The sequence below is a fragment of the Cinclus cinclus genome, chromosome 5, assembly GCF_963662255.1.
Source record: "Cinclus cinclus chromosome 5, bCinCin1.1, whole genome shotgun sequence".
Classification (NCBI taxonomy): Eukaryota; Metazoa; Chordata; class Aves; order Passeriformes; family Cinclidae; genus Cinclus; species Cinclus cinclus.
Genome location: NC_085050.1, coordinates 29,609,463 through 29,627,900, shown reverse-complemented (window position 1 = coordinate 29,627,900; position 18,438 = coordinate 29,609,463). Strand labels below are relative to the sequence as shown.

General features: G+C 40.0%; 1 protein-coding gene across 6 annotated transcripts in view; it reads left to right on the top strand.

Moving 5' to 3' along the window:
• MTUS1 (microtubule associated scaffold protein 1) overlaps positions 1-18,438 on the top strand; it is an 81,546-nt gene that overhangs the window by 48,392 nt on the left and 14,716 nt on the right. For 4 of the 6 annotated variants that reach the window (XM_062493536.1, XM_062493537.1, XM_062493535.1 and 1 more), the window contains one exon: positions 5,764-5,981. In XM_062493536.1, coding sequence (XP_062349520.1) covers positions 5,764-5,981 — 218 coding nt within the window. Of the gene's footprint in view, positions 1-3,887; positions 3,922-5,763; positions 5,982-17,646; positions 17,704-18,438 lie in introns of those variants that run through there. The other 2 variants (XM_062493538.1, XM_062493541.1) reach the window with 2 other exon arrangements.

The window sequence follows — 18,438 nt, the reverse complement described above, 5'->3', positions numbered from 1 at the left end:
TTGGGATAGCTATTCAGCTAGGAATGGGGCAGGGAGCCAGAAGGGGAAGAGACTATACCTGTGGCCTGTAGCTGTGCTGGGAAATCCCATCAGAAAGTCTGTGTTTGGCCTTCTGGCAGATGATATAGAGACTTGGAAAAAAACTCCAGCATCGACTTTTTATTCACCAGGGGCTGTGATAGCAAGAGTCAGGGAACACCTGCAAGCCATGAGGTGTGCTATGTGGAGGGGGCATCTCTGATACTTTCCTGGTCCCATTAGTGTGCCTGGACTAGTGTAGGAGGAGAACTGGCAAATCGGTAGTAAACTTTCACTGAAGGCAGGAGTCCCCAGACTGGCCTTTTGGCCAGCAGCACTATGGTGATTTGGAAATCCTGGATCTCTGCATGCACGGGCTGTTGGCATTCCTAGTGATGCTTCCCAGCCCAATACAATGCTGATTGGAGTTACTGCAGTTTTTGACAGATAGCATGGGTTTCTGCTCTGGGATCATCACTGCCTCTGAAAGCATCCAGGAGTCATGACAGGGCCAAAGGTGTGGTGTATAAGTTCTCCTGAGCTCCAGCTTGTGTGGTCTAAGTCCTGTTCTGCTAAGTGTCATGCTCACCTCTTTAAAATCAGAGGCTGACACCTTCTGTAGACCAAGATCTACATGGTGTTGGTAATTTTTTCCAAACTGAATTCAGTGGCTGGGTGATTAAACTGCTGCCTAACACAACAGCTAAACAGCCTGGTGCCATTAATCTACCTGTTTTCACATGGAACTTGGACTTATTAAGAGTTTTGTGTTTAAAAGTAAGAAACCTCAGCTTTTCCAGAGAAAAGTTAACACTTACACCTGGTGGCTAAAATGCTTGGCCTCTTTCACATAGCAAAAATATCCCATTAGTCATTTTTTCCATGTTGCTGTGATTAGTCTTCATTGTTGGTGGATTAGACAGTTTCCTCAGGAACTCTCTTCCAGAGATTGCCAGAAGGGTATTGCTTGCTGTGTGAATAAGGAGAACACTCAGTGAGAATGGGGCAATATCAAATGTCTCTACAGATGTACACCTGAACCTCACATTAGCAGAAGGACAGGTGCATAATCACCTTGAATATACAATTGAAATAAGTACACACTGTTGAACTGTGTGGCTTTCAGCTCTCGCAGGCGATTCAGGCTTCCTTTGAGCCTTTGTGTTGTAAAGGAAGGGCCACTGTGTTCTCACAGAGTGTTTGGCTGCGTTGCAACAAGCCTGGTTACTGATGCCCAGGCATAATTTGATTGATGCACAGATCAAATGACTGTTGGGAGTGGCTTTTGGGGTGACGTCCCACGTACAGTGATGTCAGCAAAAGATTTTAAAAAATTCAGGTGTGGCATAATCTGCCAATTAAACTGATTAGAGCTCTGGCTGAGTCCTGAGAAGGAGCTCTGACTATAGTCCTGCTTGTTGAAGTCTTTCATGTAGTGCCTTTGGCTCACCTTGTACGAGGCTTTTACCAAGTACCTTCACTGCTGGTGCTGTAAATTGTGGTAGGATACCATACCAAGGGCTGTGTGCTAGCTCGCTTGCCATCAGGGGAAATCTGATACTGGCTCATAAATGTCCCTGACTTCTTGGAAGCTGTGACACTGGAAGAGCTCCTGCAACTCCCGTGGGATTGGGATGGAGTGCATCGCTGCTCTGTTGGCAGAAGTGAAAGCTAGCCAGGAGGCAATGCAAGCTGGGCAGAGGGCACTAAAGCATGATATGGAAACATCTCAGAAGGAAATCAGAACGGTGTTAGCATTGCAGAGGAGCCAGCAACAGGTGAAAGAAGATCTCAAAGCAGAGATGAAGTCCAGTCACTTGGATATAAGAACTGTGCTTGAGGAAATCCAGCGAGTAAGAGAAGAAATGCAAGCTCGATTAAATACTCAGGCTGATCTGGTCTTACTGATCAAAGAAGTGAGCACCAATTTAACATGTGTAGACAAGGCTTTCCAGAAAATGGAGGAGAGGCAGAAAGTTTTTACCAGCCTGCATCTTCCCACAAGAGAAAATGTTGAGCAAGGATTTTTCTTTGAAAAATGCTTACCCCAGACGCATATGGGTTTTGAAAGACCTGTGGAAGCTAACAGTTTGGATGAGGAATATGAAAAGAAGGTGCTTGGGGGTAAGACAATTGTGACTGCAAGTGTGGGGAGAGAAATTAGGTTATTTCTATTTGTGCTTGTCAAGAAATGTGTTTAGTCTGCTTTGAATGATTTGAAGAAATTGAACAGTTTTTAGAAATTGAATCTCTTGCTTAAAATAATTTTTAGTTAGTGTAGATACTACTACACATACCTTCCTGGTACATGACATGCAAAGGAAGGCTTTGATTTGGTTCTGCAAACCATAGAAGTATGTTAGAGATTCTTCTGGTACTCCAGCAACAATGCACAAGATAGAGAGGCTCAGGAAACCAGTAGCACCATGAGGTAGCCAGTAGCACTCTGAGGTAGCCAGCCAGCCAAATACTATGTCAAATACTTGGCAGAACCCCAGCACCTAAATGTAACTCTATGAAATACACCCTGTGTACTGACAGTTGTGCATTTCTTGCTTCTGAATGACTATTAACTAGAGAAGCTGTGTATGAGAACCGGTTCACTTCATGGAGAAGTTTGGAATGAGTTTAACGCTCTCCCCAGTAAACTGGAGTTGGCTGCTATGCCATCCATAGAGGGAGTGAGAGGACTTGTGGACATTTTCCAAGATCCAAATCAAGTCTTCTGTGAATGATTCAATGATAAAAGGCTTAGTCTTTGCCAAATCACTGCTATTTTTTTTTTCTTTACTGGTATGAAGGAGGATAGAACTTTAGATGGCAATTCTGTCCAGTTACTGTACTACATGTAACTTGAAAATCTACTACAGTACTTGAAAATCTGATTTTCAGTCTTCCAAAACTAAGCTTTTCAACTACATTGGGAAAAGTGGTTTTCAGCCTGCTGGAGAGGAGTCTATAAACTGATTTAAAGGCAGAAATTGTTCTGTGTTACAAGTCTGACTGTATAGTGGTGGCAGGTGAACTGGCCCACGTGAGAAGGACTTGGACTGTTAACCTATGCTGTCTTTAAATTAGACTCTGTCATTGATGTGGTGGTATCAGTAATCAGACTCAGGATGCTTTTGTCTTAATGAAAGCATGGCTTTTCTTTTGACACCACAACATGCATTCTATACAAATCTGGAAACGATCTGTCATTGCCTAGAGGTACGTAGGCCATAAATAAACATCATAGTGTCAGTTGTGTTAATCTGTAGAGGCAGTTCATGCTACAGAGGGTTCATGCTTTTCAGCATTTGAAGTGGCTGTGTATAGCACGTGTCTATAATAAAATTGCCAACAGGAATGTCATTGAGTTGCATTTCATGCATGTTTTGTGTTCAGCTTTTTTTAGTATAGTATCAAGGGCTGGTTTGGTTGGGTGCTTGAGTGAGTTTCTTGGAAAATATTTGGTGGTCTGGGCAGCGGGATAAAAGCAGTGTTATGAAACTGACAAAGTGATAAGGGCTGGCTGAACTCTGGAAACAATAGATATTTGGAGCCTTTTGTCATTTGTGTTTAGTTGTTGTATCACTGTATTTAAATGAAGCTTCTTCATTAGGTAAATAACTATGTGATGTGATTTTTTCCCAGTGTAAAAATTGTCTGCAATTGTTCACATTTAACACAGCTCTGTCAGGGTCCTAGAAATGGTTGCAAAACTCATTTCAAATATTTAATTAAATTATGACACTAGCATCTGTATCAGTGAATTTACCCAATACTCTTACATCAAGAATAATGCTCTAGTTCTCTATTTGTCAGAAGTGGAGCATTCAGGAATGGAGGTGGAATATATGAGAGAGTAGGAGTATGTAAGCCAGTAGGGAAGGGAAGAACTGACTACGTGTTTATTCTCTAGTCCCTGCTCTATTTCCTCCTCCCCCCCTCCCCCCCCTTCATGATTATTATCTCTTGTGATTTTTGAAGGAGTTTCAGAAGGTAACCAGTAGTTTCCTACACACAGTATTGTCCATAAGATTGCTGGAAATTTGACACAGTTGCTCTTAGGTATGAACTGGCATTTGTGTAAAAATGTCTACTGAAAAGACATTGTTATATCTTCAAATGGAGAAAAGGAGTAATCATGTTAGTTAAATGGTGGTAAAACTAACTAGAAATGGCAGCCAAGCTCGACCCTTTTGTCCTACAAATCTGTATTTTGATTTGAGTTGATGCACCTTTTAATAGCTCTAATATTAAACTGCACGATGGTATGTTTCTAATTGAAAATACACCTTTTAACAGTCTGCGTCTCTGAGCAGGGAAATCTCCAAGAATACAAGGGCATTTGAATATTATAAAGCATGGTGTGCTGACAGTTCTCCAACTAGCAGAAAATCTTGTCCAGAGAGGATTTATCTGGAAAATTAATAGGCTTGGGAGGCACTTTATACCAGGCTCATAAAAGAAGGCACAGAGGACATTAGTAGTTTGAACAGGAAACCTGTTTTCAAAGACTTTAAAAACAAATGCACGCTGTGGAAGACTCATGTATTCACACAATAGCTGATACATATGTCAGTCAGACTAACATTAACTGAGAATCAAAACTTATGTTCTTAATACTGTCTCCAGTTGTGAGATTGAATCTTACACTGATGGGGTGATTCTAGGGTCTTTTGACTGTCTTCAAACCAGGTGATTTGGATTCATAAAGGATTGCGTCTTTGTTGCTTAGTTTGTCCCCTGTTTTTTTCTGCATATTCCTATCTTTCTTTTCTCCAGATCTCACTTCTCAGGTTTTTTCACTCTATCGTGAAGAAATCTTGTTAAGTTGAAACTGTACAAAGTAATCTGCTTAGATGTCTTCATAAATTGCCAAGGGATATTTATCTATTGCATCAGCCTTTTATTGCAAAATTGTTTGCTCATTCCATCTGTGATTGGGGTGGAAGACTGGCCCTGTGTGCACAGCAGTACTGTACTCCCTTTCCAGTCTCAAGGCAGCAGAGAAATCTGAAAATATGAGTCAAGTGCTGATTTATGTAATCTGGTTTCCTCTGACATGAGATGATTGTGTACTGTGAATGTATTGAGGTTGCCAAAAAACTAGGAATATTAAATCAATATTGTAATTTCAGGACTGTGAATATATATTAAAATGTATTACATGGTAGAGCTTTTTAAAAGTCTTATCCTTGTGACTTAAAATTGCCAGCATGAAGAAATGCTGCAAGACCTCTAGTTAATAGAACTCAGGCCTCAGCTGCAGAGAGGGGATTTTTTACAATTAGAATTTTAAAAGGAACAAAAATAACAAAGGAAATATAGATAAAATGGTTTTGTATTCAGCCATACTTTAGAGTTCAAGAAATACAAATTGCATGTTGCGCAACAAAAGTGGACGACTTTTATATTAGAAATAAGTTACTGAATACATAGGATGACAGAGATCTTGCATTTTATAAAAGTATTTTTTCAAAGTCCAGTGTGAAGAGTATGCTAAAAAGTATGCCACAGAATACATGAAGGTGACAATGAAGTGCAAAACCCTGTATCCAAGGTTATGGTGTTAGCAGTTAATAGACTGACGGTGTCTGCTCTGCAGTGCTACTGAAATAACCCTTTCTCCTAGTTACTATTTCAGCAAGTGTTTATAGGAATTTGCAGCTACTTTCTTTTGCACCTGTCCTTTACATTTTGGTGAGATTTCAGCATGAAATGCATATTAATTAGTTGTTGTTGTTGTTGTTGTCTCAGTTGACAAGAGCAAGCAGCGGAGTCCCAGGAGCTCATGCATACGGACTCAAGCCTCCACAGATGCACGTTCACCTGGCACAAAGGCAGCCGAGTTGACACAGTACAAAACAAAATGTGAGACCCAAAGTGGAATCATCCTGCAGCTGAAAAAATTCCTGACATCCAGTAACCAGAAGTTTGAAGCATTAACAGTTGTCATCCAGCACCTGCAGTCTGAGGTAAAAACTCACAGCTCATGAATTTTGGCTTTAATTGTTTGAACTCTTCTCAGCAAGGGCTTCAGAAAATATTAATGTATTGATACTAAATTTTGTGTTTCCATTCCAGTGGTTTCTGTTTTCCTCTTGAGGTTATACTTCTAGCTAGGAGGCTATACTTCTAGTTGACTAGAAGAAAATCAAACCCATGACACTAGGCTTTGTGGCCTCTGCACACTTAACATACTCTTTAAAAGAGTTTTAAATGTTTGTAGTCTGAGAGTCCTTCAGGACTGAGTAGCTTTCCAAGTATGTACTTCAAGCTCTGCCCTTGTAGGAAAGTCCGGTTTCAACAGATAATCTACATCGCATTGCTTTGTTATCTGACATTGGATGGAAGAATATTTAAGGGGTGGATATGTTTTTGAGCTACTTGGAATAAAGTCTGAGTTGTTACAGTTTTATGTATTGAATCCTGCATTGGCAATGATATCTTAAAATTGTTAATAAAAATACAGAAATGCATCTGGAATTATAAAGTGGAATGAATCTGATGTGACTGAATCTTAACTTTTTTAATCTGTTTGAAATATACAATGACTTAATCAGCTTGATACTACACTGTTGGTCTGCTTTGAAAACTTTTGAGAAAACAAAAATGTGACGTCAAGGAAATTATAACAGTTACGAGTTTATACTGCACAGTTGATGCAGGCTTCAATAGCCATTTCTCTTGCTTTTGTAACTAATGTTCTAAGACTGGTATCAATTTCATTTCAACTCTTCTGCTACATGGTGATTTTGCAGTCTGTTATACAAAAAAGCACTAAATTGTCTTAATATTCTAGCAGAAATGTAACATTCTCATGGGATAATATCTGCTTGCTTTCATTTTATCTAAAAATACTGCATTTATCTCCTAGTCTGGTTCAACTCTAAGAGCAGTGACTCTTAGCCAGTTTTCTGAGATTGGTTTGGTTGGGTTTTTTTAACCTCTTGGTTGAAACACCTTTCTCTGCCTAAGGAGCTAGTTGGAGATCTCCAAAGCAATTTGATCCAGGATTTTTGGATGCCATTTGTTTAACCTGATATTGTAAAATTTTAACTGAAATTCTCACTCTTAAACTTCTGTGCAATCTTCCAATTACTGTAGAATAAGTACACTGGTTGTTTTGGTAACTTACAATTAAATCTCTTGGACTACTTTCTTCTCTCAAATACTTTTTATTGCAGCATTTTAAAACTCACAAATACTTAATAAATTTCATGTTTAGTAAAAAGGCCCATCATACTAATTTACTTCTAGGCTATTTTGCTGGTTGCTCTAGTCTAAATGTGGGGGATTTTAAAGAATAATCAGGGGTTTAATTGAGGAAAAAGTGATTTTAAAGGAGGGAATAGAGAACTGCATGGAAGAAACTAGTGATTTTGCTCCTTATTCCTCTTTGCTAAGTTTTTTGCAGATTGAAAGAAAAAATATGTCTGTCAAATTATGTAAAATTAGTAATCTTAAACAGTTAAGTTTGAGCACATTAAATTGAGCTAGATGTGACACACTTGTATTTTCATACCAGTTACTGATTTTGAGGTTGCTTCCTTCTTTCCTGGGATAAGACAATATTTGCTAAAGACTCGTTGCCTTACTCTTGTGGAGGTAGTACCATAGGGATGAGAAAGATTCTTCTGCCATGGAGCTGTAAGGAATACTTAAAATCTGTTAGTTAGCTGTGGCAAACATCCTCAAGGATTTCACTGGTCTAGGCAACACTGTGAAGCATAGTTGTAGTTTTGGTTTTTTTGAGTATTTTTTCCTTTAGGGTGGGGGGTGGAGTCTGGTATAATTAGCACTTTTAGCTGCCTGTATGATTATTTGTCTGAAGTATCCCTTGGGGATCCCTTTGATATAGTTTTCAAACTGGATAAACTCAGGGAGAAACTTCAAGTTAGGCTCTAACTCATTAGATAGGGTCTCATAGGTAAACTACTGCAGAGCCAACTGAAAGTAGCTTCAGCTTCTCTGTCTTTTAAAAAAAAATTAAAGACCATGCTTAGCTGATTACATGAGGAACAAAGCTGTGCTTGCATTTTTCCCATTTGAGCAAGTGTGAAGTGATACGGTGCAGCCTAAGAAACGTTTTGCTGGAGCCAGAGGGAGGACCTGCTCTGGACTCCTCTGGTGCTGCTGTGTCCCTACAGAAAGCCAATTCAGCCTGCCACTTCCAGAAAGCTAAACCAGCCAAAGAGCGTTTCTTTGCCAGGTGGTGACTTGGATTGTCCTAATATTTGGTCAGAGCCAGTGTGAGGGTGAGATGGGGTGAAGGACAGGCTGCCTGGCCAAATGGAGTAAAGTACTGGAGTGAGAACTTGGGTCACTTAAAGGCTGGATGGCCCAGCTTGAACCTCTTGGCAAAATCGGCTGCAGCCTCTCCTGCTTTCCCTCCAAAGCTGAAGTGACTGGGATATGATTTGGCTGATAGATTTATTTTTTTATTGTCATGTTGGGTTTTTTTGTTTCCCAAGAGTTCCCAATGTATTTCTGCACAGAAGTTTAAAGTTGTTTCTTATGAGCTCATGTGAAGTGGAATATAGCTATGAACAAAATCAGGACTTGCTGGCAGTGACTTCTGTCAAAACTGCAGCTAGCCCATTGGAGTGAGATTGAGAGGCTGCTGTCAAAGGGTTAAATGGGATTGAGCAATGCTGCTCTGCTGTGTCTAGTTGAGCAGGAATCTCTCAAAAAATCCTGAGCTCAAACCTGTTTGTTGCAAGAGTTACCTTGGAGCTGTCAACAGTAACAGCTGCTTCTGATAAAACCTTCACACTTGATCTGTTGGTGTTTCTTTAGGGAGGGTGGGGAGGGTGTCTATGCTTAGCTACCTTTACCAAAACTCTTCCAAGTTTAAAAATCCTAAAAACCTGATTTCTACCTCACAGGAGCTATCCTTGCACTGGGTTAATGCTAGATGGAAAATCTCTTGGCATCTGGAATAGTTGATGGCAATGAACAGTGTGGTTAATGAGAACACAGAGTTTTTCCATTGTTGGACAGCTGTGTGTGTGCTGGCAGTGATAGGAACACATATTAAACTGTGCACTAATCACAAAAGCAAGTTGAGTCTTTCTAGAGTACTGTGCTTCCCTTGATCCCCTGGTAATTCCTGTTACTTCATGACTACTTTCCTGTTTTTTAAGTTCAAGCAAGAAACAAAAATTGGCAGTACAGAGGAAATGGTGAAATTGGCCATTTACAATAAGCACATGAAGTGCCAAGGAAAGTCGTTTTCCATTAACCTTCAGCTTCATAGAGCTCTGAAATTTGCACTACTGCATTTGAGTTGATCTTTTAAGTATTAAAAGTATTAAGAAAAAGTATTCTTCTTGAAATTATTGTCCCTTCAATAAAAGATATGTTCACGGAGGCTTTAAATACATGGTTAGCATGTCTGTGATAACTCAGGTTGGGGATGCCATTCTTGCAGCTCTCCCCTCTCTTCTCTAGCCCTTGTGTATGCTTGGGCTTCTTTGGGAAGCCAGTAAAAAAATTACTATGCATCTAGTTTTACAGGTCTGTCCATGTTGAAAGTGTTTCCCATGCAGTGGTTCACTGTGGGAAGGACTGGAAGTGAAGTGCCAGGGGTGGGGTGGGGTGGGAATGTGTGTCTGAGAGGTCTGCAGCTGTTTCTAGGAGCCAGATACTTCCTTGGGAAGCAAAAAACCCCAGTACATCACCAGCTGATGAGGCTGAGGCTATGGCAGCTCCTGCCTGAGCCTCTGCTTCTTGTCTTGTAAGAGGTGTTCAGTCCCTTGCCCTGCCTCAGGGCTGCCCCACAGGGCTATGTGAGCCCTGCAGTTGGGCTGTTCTGGCCTCCAACTCACTGCTGTGTATAAACTCTTACATCTTTGGGAGTAGAGGGTGATTGTTTTAGCAGTGTTGTACTAGCTTGGTTTTAAATCTAGTTTTAAATTTGTCTAAGGCAGATTTACCTGTCCAAAAAAAAGGTAATGTGTAGTTAGAATGGCTTTGTAACTGTTCAAATTGTGAATTGACAGATATTTCACATTCTCATTTTAGTGTTTAAACTGCTACATTCAGAATTACTACCTAAGCTGTTTAAAAAATGTAGAATGTAACATGTTTAGTTATTATGCATATCCATTTTTATTTTTCTAGTTTAATAATGGAGTCCAATTAAGCATCTCAGTAATTCTCTACAGATTCTGCTATAGAAATGGGTTTCAAATTTGTATCTGTGAAACAGGATTCTATACAGATGAAAAGAAACTCAGTTTCACTGTTGTGCTTTTCTTGGTATGGTCGTGGGAAGACTGCTATTTACAGGTCAGACTTTATTTGAGAATATTGTGGTGCCATCTTTAAGAAGTTTCCTTAGTAGAGGAAAAGGCCATTTGAGAAAAGTATTGTGACAGTAATGTATGGATAACACTAATTGTGGATGTGACACAGGAAACAACATGGGGAATGTGCTAGAAATCGTGTGACTGAGCAGGCTTCAGCATTTCTAGGTGGAAATAGAAATTAACCATTAGTACATGACCTGTTGCAACTGGCATTTCCTGACATGTGCGTGACTGTAAGAGTCAGATACTAGTTTCCTTGGGAACTTAGCAGTTTAAAACAGGGTTTTTTCCATTTATACATGAACACATCTAATACAGAAATGTTTGTCCTGGCCTTTGTGGAAATTCAGCAGAAAATGTTTATATTTATCAAATGAGAAATGCATATCTAGGTTAAAGGGCAGAAGTACACATTGCATCACTCTAAACCCCAAGAGTTTTGGAACAGTCATATCTTTTGACCTATAAGTCCTGTTGTTTAGAGCAGCTGTCTTTGAGTAAAACTTTGTTTTGATTTTCTAGAACCTAAAATCAAACTTGACCAGTTTCGATTAGAATTTTCACATGAGGTGTATATGGCTTCCCAAAATATGGACATAACTTTTTACAAGAGAGACAGAGAATATGTAATTGAGATAATTTTTGTTTCTTTACTTTAAAAAAAGGAAAAATTACAAGGAAGTTAAAATATAATATCCTGATTTTGAGGAATGCAATTATTTTCTGTTTTGTAACAGAGTATTACAATAATACCACAGTAGCTTCCCAGTGTAGAGAAAACCTAGGCTCTGGAAACCTGTGTCTGACAGGTAGCAGTTGGAAAGCAAGGCAAGGAAGTTTCAGATGATTTTCAAGGTCTCTATAAAATGTGGTATGAATGAACAGGAATGTTTTTGGCAACAGATTGAAGATTTGTGAGCTCTAACATCCAGAAAAACATTTTAATCCATTAATTACTATGAAACTAGGCTCTGATGGGAATACCTTTTTAGAAGATGAGTCAGTTAAGCAATTTATTTTTGTACACCTGGATATTCAGAATTGAATACAGCTGAAGAGAACTGGGAGTCCTGTTCTATAGCTGCTCCTAGCAAAAGAAGTCTTGGAAAAAGATACCTTTGACTGAAACAAACTTGATGTTTCAGGCAACCAGTGTTGCTTTCCACAAAGAACCTGATTTGCATGACTACCTTGTTATTACTTGTAATTATTTTTTTTTCAAAAAGCTGCAGAATTAATGACAGGAGCAAAATAGAGGTATCTGTTGCCAAATTTAAGGGAGCAGTTAGTAGAAGAAATTAAGTAACATTTTTCAATCATTTCCTTCTTGATTTTTACTACCGTTTCAGGTGAAATTCTAAACAATCTTAAAAATTAAATTAATAGTGTAATATGTTCAAGCATAGGCTGTTGTTACAACATTTTTAATAACTTTAAAATGGTGATAACAGTTTTATAGACATGAGAAAAATTGTGACGGTATAACTTGTCAAAGTTGCATGGTATCTGGTGAGTATTCTGTCGTGTTCAAATGAGTTGGACTGAGAGAGAAAGCTTTAGAAAATACTGAGAAATAAGTAATTGCTTAGATGAGCTAAACTTAGTTTTTATGAGATTGGAGTTTCTACAGGGAAGGAAGGAGTAATTCTGTGTGAGAAGTAAGAGTTAATATTAGCATTCAGAAATGCTGTGAAGTGGTAAACAGGCTGTTAAAGAGAAGTAAAATTAAATAGCCCATCTTACTACATCTGGACCTATCTTTGCAGGGCTGTTGCATGAAGGTGGACATAACTTCTAAACGGGAAAACAAAGATCCCTGTGAGCCTAAGATCCTATGTAAAGTTTGCAAAAGCATGAAGAGCCTGCAAGTAAATGTGTTAAATACTTAGTGACTCATAGGAATCCTGTGTGGCTGGTTCTCTGCTTTAGTGTTTTCCGCTTTAGTGTTTTATATTCTTAAGCATCAGGGGAAAAATGTCTCATTCTCCCTAGATGTACCTAGTAGATAAAAGAAGTAAAATATTAGAAATCACAGTGAATCTCTATCAGCTAATTGTGTAAATGCTGTATTCTGAGTCTTAATTCTGCCTGAAGTATGTCAAGGTGAAAACTGATGGTATATTTCACCTGGTAAAAGGGCAGTGCATAACACAAATGAGGCCAAGAGTAAATTAGAATTATTCATTTCACTGTATATTTATTGTTTGGAGATGGTTAATAGCATTTTTATTTTATCACAGTAGTAGTCTGCTGCATCTTTCAAAAATATGCATGGACCAGAAAGTGTAAATCCTGTTTATTGTACTGCTTCCTTGGTTATTTCTTTAGCTTGCTTTTGCATCAAGTGCTGCAAAGGAACTGACATTGCAAGGAGGTTTTTAAGTGAGGTACAGAGTAGGTGAGTTTAAAAGAAGTCAATTTCTAAAATTGCCCATGTTTAATGAGAAGACTTACTTAGAGGGTTGGATCTTGGTAGGAAAGAAGGAACAGGGACAGTAGAAATACTGTGATATAAGGACCAAAATCATCAAGTGTCATACTGCAAAGTGGATAAGAATGGCCCTTTTGTTGTCCCTTCATAATTACCTTCAGGTTGTAGCTGATGACACACGAGTGACTGGAGTTTATGCAAAGATGTGACTCAATTTGTACACTACAGCCAGTGATGATGATCATGTTTTTTATGATTGGAGCAGCACAGGGATGGAGTAGACATAAATTTCTAATGCTTCGTACCCAAGAGGAGTATTACCTTTGGATGACAAAGACATCCTGTTGACAACTGAGACTGTACCAGTATTAAAAATTATTTAAATTATGATTTTTTTTTTTTTGCCATACAACCTCTGCACTTCTTCAGTAGGGTGTAAATATACATGTTACAGAAATGCTTGTGAATTTACTAATTTATTAAGACTAATGTATTATGGTTTTAAAATAGATTTTATTTGAGAAATGCTCAGCATTTCTCTCTAAGTTTAATTTTAGGAGTAAGTACTTGTGGTTTGGTTTGATAGTAAATGGCTTACAAAAACCAGACTCTGCTTTCCAAAAATAAAATTAATTTGGCCCTGAATATGATAATAAAACACATTTAAGTGCTTCCATTCTTTGCATCGATGAATTTGATTTATGCACTCTGAACAAATTTTATCTAGTTTGTTATAGTAAAATGCTTTTGGAAAAAAAAGCATCACGATTCTTTTATATTTAGTTTTCTACTCTCAAGTTCTGAGCCTTGAAATTACTTGTTTGTGAAGTGTATTGCTGCAGAAAACTAGAAGGCTGATTACAGCCTTCCCAGTCAGAGATGTTCCCACCTGCCAGTTATCCCAGTGAGAGGTTCAGTTGCTGCGCTTTTCCTGAGACTCGGAGCTGCCCATCCTGTCTGCACACTCTAGAGGGTTTGCTACTGGCATTGTCAGAGCCCTTCTCCACCTTCTCTGGGCAGGCACCACATTGCATCCCAGCACTGAGATGAACATTCCAGTATGGCTGCTCTATTGTGTAATGGGAAAATTCCCACAACACAGCCTAATTCACTGGGATATTTCATGGCCTAAAAGCAAGTAGTGTGTCCTCCTTTGCAATGTACCAGTTCCCTGTAGTTTTTGGTTGCAGTGATCTAGAATGCTGCTTATGAATCTGTTACTGCCATAGACCAGGCAGCTGTAGCTTATGACAGGTGGCTTATGACATCGATATCAGTGTCATATAGCTGCTTGAAATTTAAAAAAGCAAACAATTACTGTATTTCAGTATGCAAATGTGAACTTTTTGTTACTGGTTCTTGTGAATTTTTCTTTCTTTAGTCCAACTGGAAAAGAGTATTTGTTTCCCAAAGGACCGTGCTTGTTTAAAATGTGAACTGTGATGTTTGGATAATTACTACCAGATTGGGCAATGTTAGCTTATTTGGACACACATACTCAAACCCCATTTTCTGCTTTGATTTGCTTTTTTATATTGAGTAACTGTTGAATGACTTGCAGCTCTTAACATGGAGGAAAAATTTACAAGAGGCGATTAGGACTTTTTGACCAGGCACAGCCTATCTGTGGCTCTCAAAGCCTTGATTTGCAGGCAGAACATGGGGGTCCCACACCAACATCACCCCACCTGGCCCAGGAGTGTGCTGGGAAACCTGGAATGGTTAGTCTGGCTAGTTGCACATCCTCTCAAGGAAATAGAAAGTTGCCACTTTGCTGTAAAACTTCATGCTCTTGTATTTGTGGTCTGCAAAATTGCTGTGGCATACTTGAGGAATGCCCAACTATTCCAGCTTGAGAACTGCTCAGAATCTGATATCTTGGAGGTAACTTGTGTCTGTCCTACATGAAGATTTGATGTAGGTATGTAGCCAGGAAGGCTGTTTGTTTGTATACTTGGTACAAATATCCCTCTTGCTTGTTCTGGAATGTGAATTTTTGTAGAGCTTCCTGCTTTCAAAGCAGAGAGCAGTGAAAACTGTTCAGACAGTGATATGTCCTCATTCTTGTTTGTATCTAAAATGACCCTAGGTTGGTCTGTTTGAATCTCAAGCTGTAGCAAAAGACAGCTAGTTGCCAGGAAAAATACTCTTAAGCCTGTAATTGGGCTGCATAACTGCCAACAAAACAAACATGAATGACAAACTTCGTCTTTTATTCCATTCCTGACTAGGTAGTTTTTGTTATCTTGAAGCTGTTATGTTCTTTAACCTTTTGCCTTGGGCCTCACCTTCCCAAGTGTCTTTGCTGTGGGCCATATGTCTCCCTGAACTTGTCAAATTTTCAAAACTTCCAGGATTTTGTAACTGGCTAATCTTTCTCAGAACAAGAAATGTCCAAGTCTCCCTTGTTATGCTGAGAACTTTTTCGTAGCATTCAATGGCAGAGGTGCACCACTCTAATATAGCCTGTGGCAAGGCTTTTATCCCTAAACTCTGTTGTCATTCTTTTCTGTAGTTTCCATGTTTATGGCAGGGGGGATGTTTTTGTTAAATGCAACCTTTGTAAAAAAGATAAAAATAGGTACCAAACAATATACCTGATTTTCACATAAATTCATAAATTGTACCAGAGGAAATAGTAAAGGGGTATGAAGATCCTGACAGCTAAATGAGGATGGTCCTTATTGCTGGATTTATCTGGATAACAATGCCAAAATTGCTCAATCCTGTATGCTCCAACTTGGTTCTGCTCTTCTGATTTCTGGTATTGATTTTTCAACTATAATCTTGTTAAGCATGAACTAGAAGGTTGCTGGATATTCCAGCCCAAAGCATATGCATACCTGTCTTTAAATTAAATACTGAACATAAGCCCTTACTGGATTATTCAAGTGCTTTTGGTATTTTAGTGCATTTAGATTTCAGATTTTGGAAGCTTTAAAGTTTTCATGGGGAAACCCCCATACCACCTGCAGCTTCAGTTCTCTCAGAACTTAGATAAAAGTGTACTAAGTTAACTGCTAGTCAGTCTGACTACTTTTGGGGGCTGCTTATCCATGTGAGGAATTTAGTCTTCTTATTTTAGGCTGGCAGTTTTTTCTGAATGTGTTCGTGAGCAGTAGGTGATTATACAAATCCATCTCGATTTCTTGGATTTGTTGAACTATGAATGGGAAGCTGAACTGAGGCAACAGGTTAAATAACACCAGTAAAAACCAACAGGGCTTAGGAACAGCAAGAAACATGAGAAAGATTACTAGGGCAGTGTTATTTGATTTTGTTTTGAATTTTTAGTCTTAGCCTCTTTTTAGTCCTTAGTATGTGCAGATTGCACATGCCCTTTTCTCATCAAATTTCTTTAACTGAAAGCAAATACTAAATGTATAGACCATGAGGAAGCCCGTTTGGAAACACTGAATAAAAATGTTAGCATGTCCAAAGGGTCTTCAGCATGGTACAGCTACTAGGGACAATTTGAGGTGTTTTACTGATAGTGGGCTGGAAGAAAGCAGGTTGTGTCACAGTGTGCAAGGATGCAGCTCAAGTAACTCATTGCAGCATTCCCATTTTCATCAGCAGATGCTGTGTCCGTAGTGGCAGCACTGGCATTGAACCGGAGTGAGATGACTCATCTCTCCTTTCTGTGCAGAGAGGCAGGGAAGAGCAGGGCAAGTCCTTTCAATAACTGAGCTCTCTGCTCTCCTGAGAATTTGCTGTGGAGGATGAGGCGTGGTTTTCAATCTTAGCCTACTGACACTGTAAAAAGCCTCTAAGTGCTTAATATGAAACTGCAACACGGCTGCTTAATAGCCCTACCAAAGTATAAAGTGTCCAAAGAATTGTTAAGGCTGCTTAAATTGAGTGATTAAAAGAGAATCTTTGTCATACAAGGTCAAAAACGTAAATATTTCTAATAAGCAGCTGTCAGATTCTTCTAACCAGCCTTTACAGCTGCATTATAATTTCCTAAAACTTGCAAATGAGTGTGTAGCATAAAAATTACTTATTTTGATTAGTGTTGTGTCAGACCTTAATACATGACTGAGTTTTGGGTGCTCATTTTTTCTAGTTTTTCATAAGAATGGTATCTTCTACTGCTTTATTTGTTCTGCAGGCTTGCATTGAGTATTCCCTGCCTCCAGGACAGGGTGCTCTTAAGACATCAGCCTGTGGTCAGGCTGCAGTGAGAGTGACCAGGGGCAAAGGGGGAGTTTGCTGTAGAGGTGAGGTTTTCCTTGGGGAGAACCAGCTGTAGGTGTGGCTCGACCAGTCTGCAAATTCATCTACTGCGCTCAGCTGTGGACAAGTCTGTGTTATTTTTGTGCCAGTGATTTTTTTTTTTTTAATTTCCCTAATGTATCCTCTCTAAAGGAAAAGCATGCAAAGTGAGTTTCGAACTGTTTGCGTGCGCCGGAGCTATTGAACATAAGCTTGGGCATTGACAGCAACAAAGCTGCTCTATCTGTGGCTCTCCAATTCAGCTTAGGCCTCCTGTGGCTTATTTTTGCATCAACAATTAAACGCGAAAGCAGCGTACAGCAAGCTCGAAACAGCTAAAAATAAGCTCGGTTATCTGCAGAGAAGGGCAGTGATTTGCTCAGTGATCCCGGCTGCCGTCGGAGCAAGTGGCCATCGATCGATCTAATGTCTGGGCTAGCCGTTCATAAAAGAAGGGCTGTGGCTTTAAGTAATCGCTGGCTGCTCGTGCCAATTGCAGAAGCTGCAGTATCTGCCGCTGTCGGGAGCGCTGGGCGCGGAGGCAGGATAACCTGCGGAGGCAAGGTCCAGCCTTGACGCTCGGCCCCGCCAGACCTGCCCGGCTCGGTGGTGCCGCCGCCCCCCGCGCGTCGCCGATGAGGGCCGGGGGGCCGAGCGGGGGGCTGCCGGCGCTGGAAGATGGGCTGCTCTAGCAGCAAGCTGTGCCTCTATTCTCAGTGTGCTGCTGCAGCAAGGGTAATGAGGGTTTGTTTCGCAGGGAGCCGGCCGGGAGCACGGTGAACACTGCCAGCCGGGCGGTGTGAGGTGGTGACCGCCGTGCCACGGAGCGGCTGCGCCGGGGCTGTGGCTGTGCCTGTGCCTGTGGCTGTGCCTGTGCCTGTGCCTGTGCCTGTGGCTGTGCCTGTGCTTGTGTCCTCCTCGGGTGCGGGTCTGGGGCACAACGGCCTGGCCGGCCGCCTCATCCTGGCCAGGGCACAGCTCCTGGGAAAAGCAGGGAGATGGGTGCTTTTGCTTTGTTATGATCTGTTCACACATTCCTTATGATTGTCTCGGTATTAGAAACACCATCTATCTTAACATTAAGAGCTGTGAGCAGCAGGGTGGGTTGTATGCAACTTTGAAACCGGGCTGTGCCTTTTCTTCATGGCAGAATGCGTATTTAGCAAAGTTCTTGGTTTTGTGTTTGAGTAAGCTTAAGATAAATATTTAATGCATGCCTCTTTCACATATACACTATACTTCTGTGCCCTTGACAGCTATCACTTGATTTGTTCTGGAGGCTTATGTTGCTACACCCACCATAAAATATATAATTAATTGCTTCAAAGTAGGATTTTAATTGCAGAGCTATCCTGGAAAAAGCTGTTCTTTGTTTTAAAGTATAACTTCCTTAACAACAGAAGAACATCTGTGTATATTGTAACAGCTGAACTGTTATCCTAAATGAGTCATATCTTGGCTTCTTGCTCC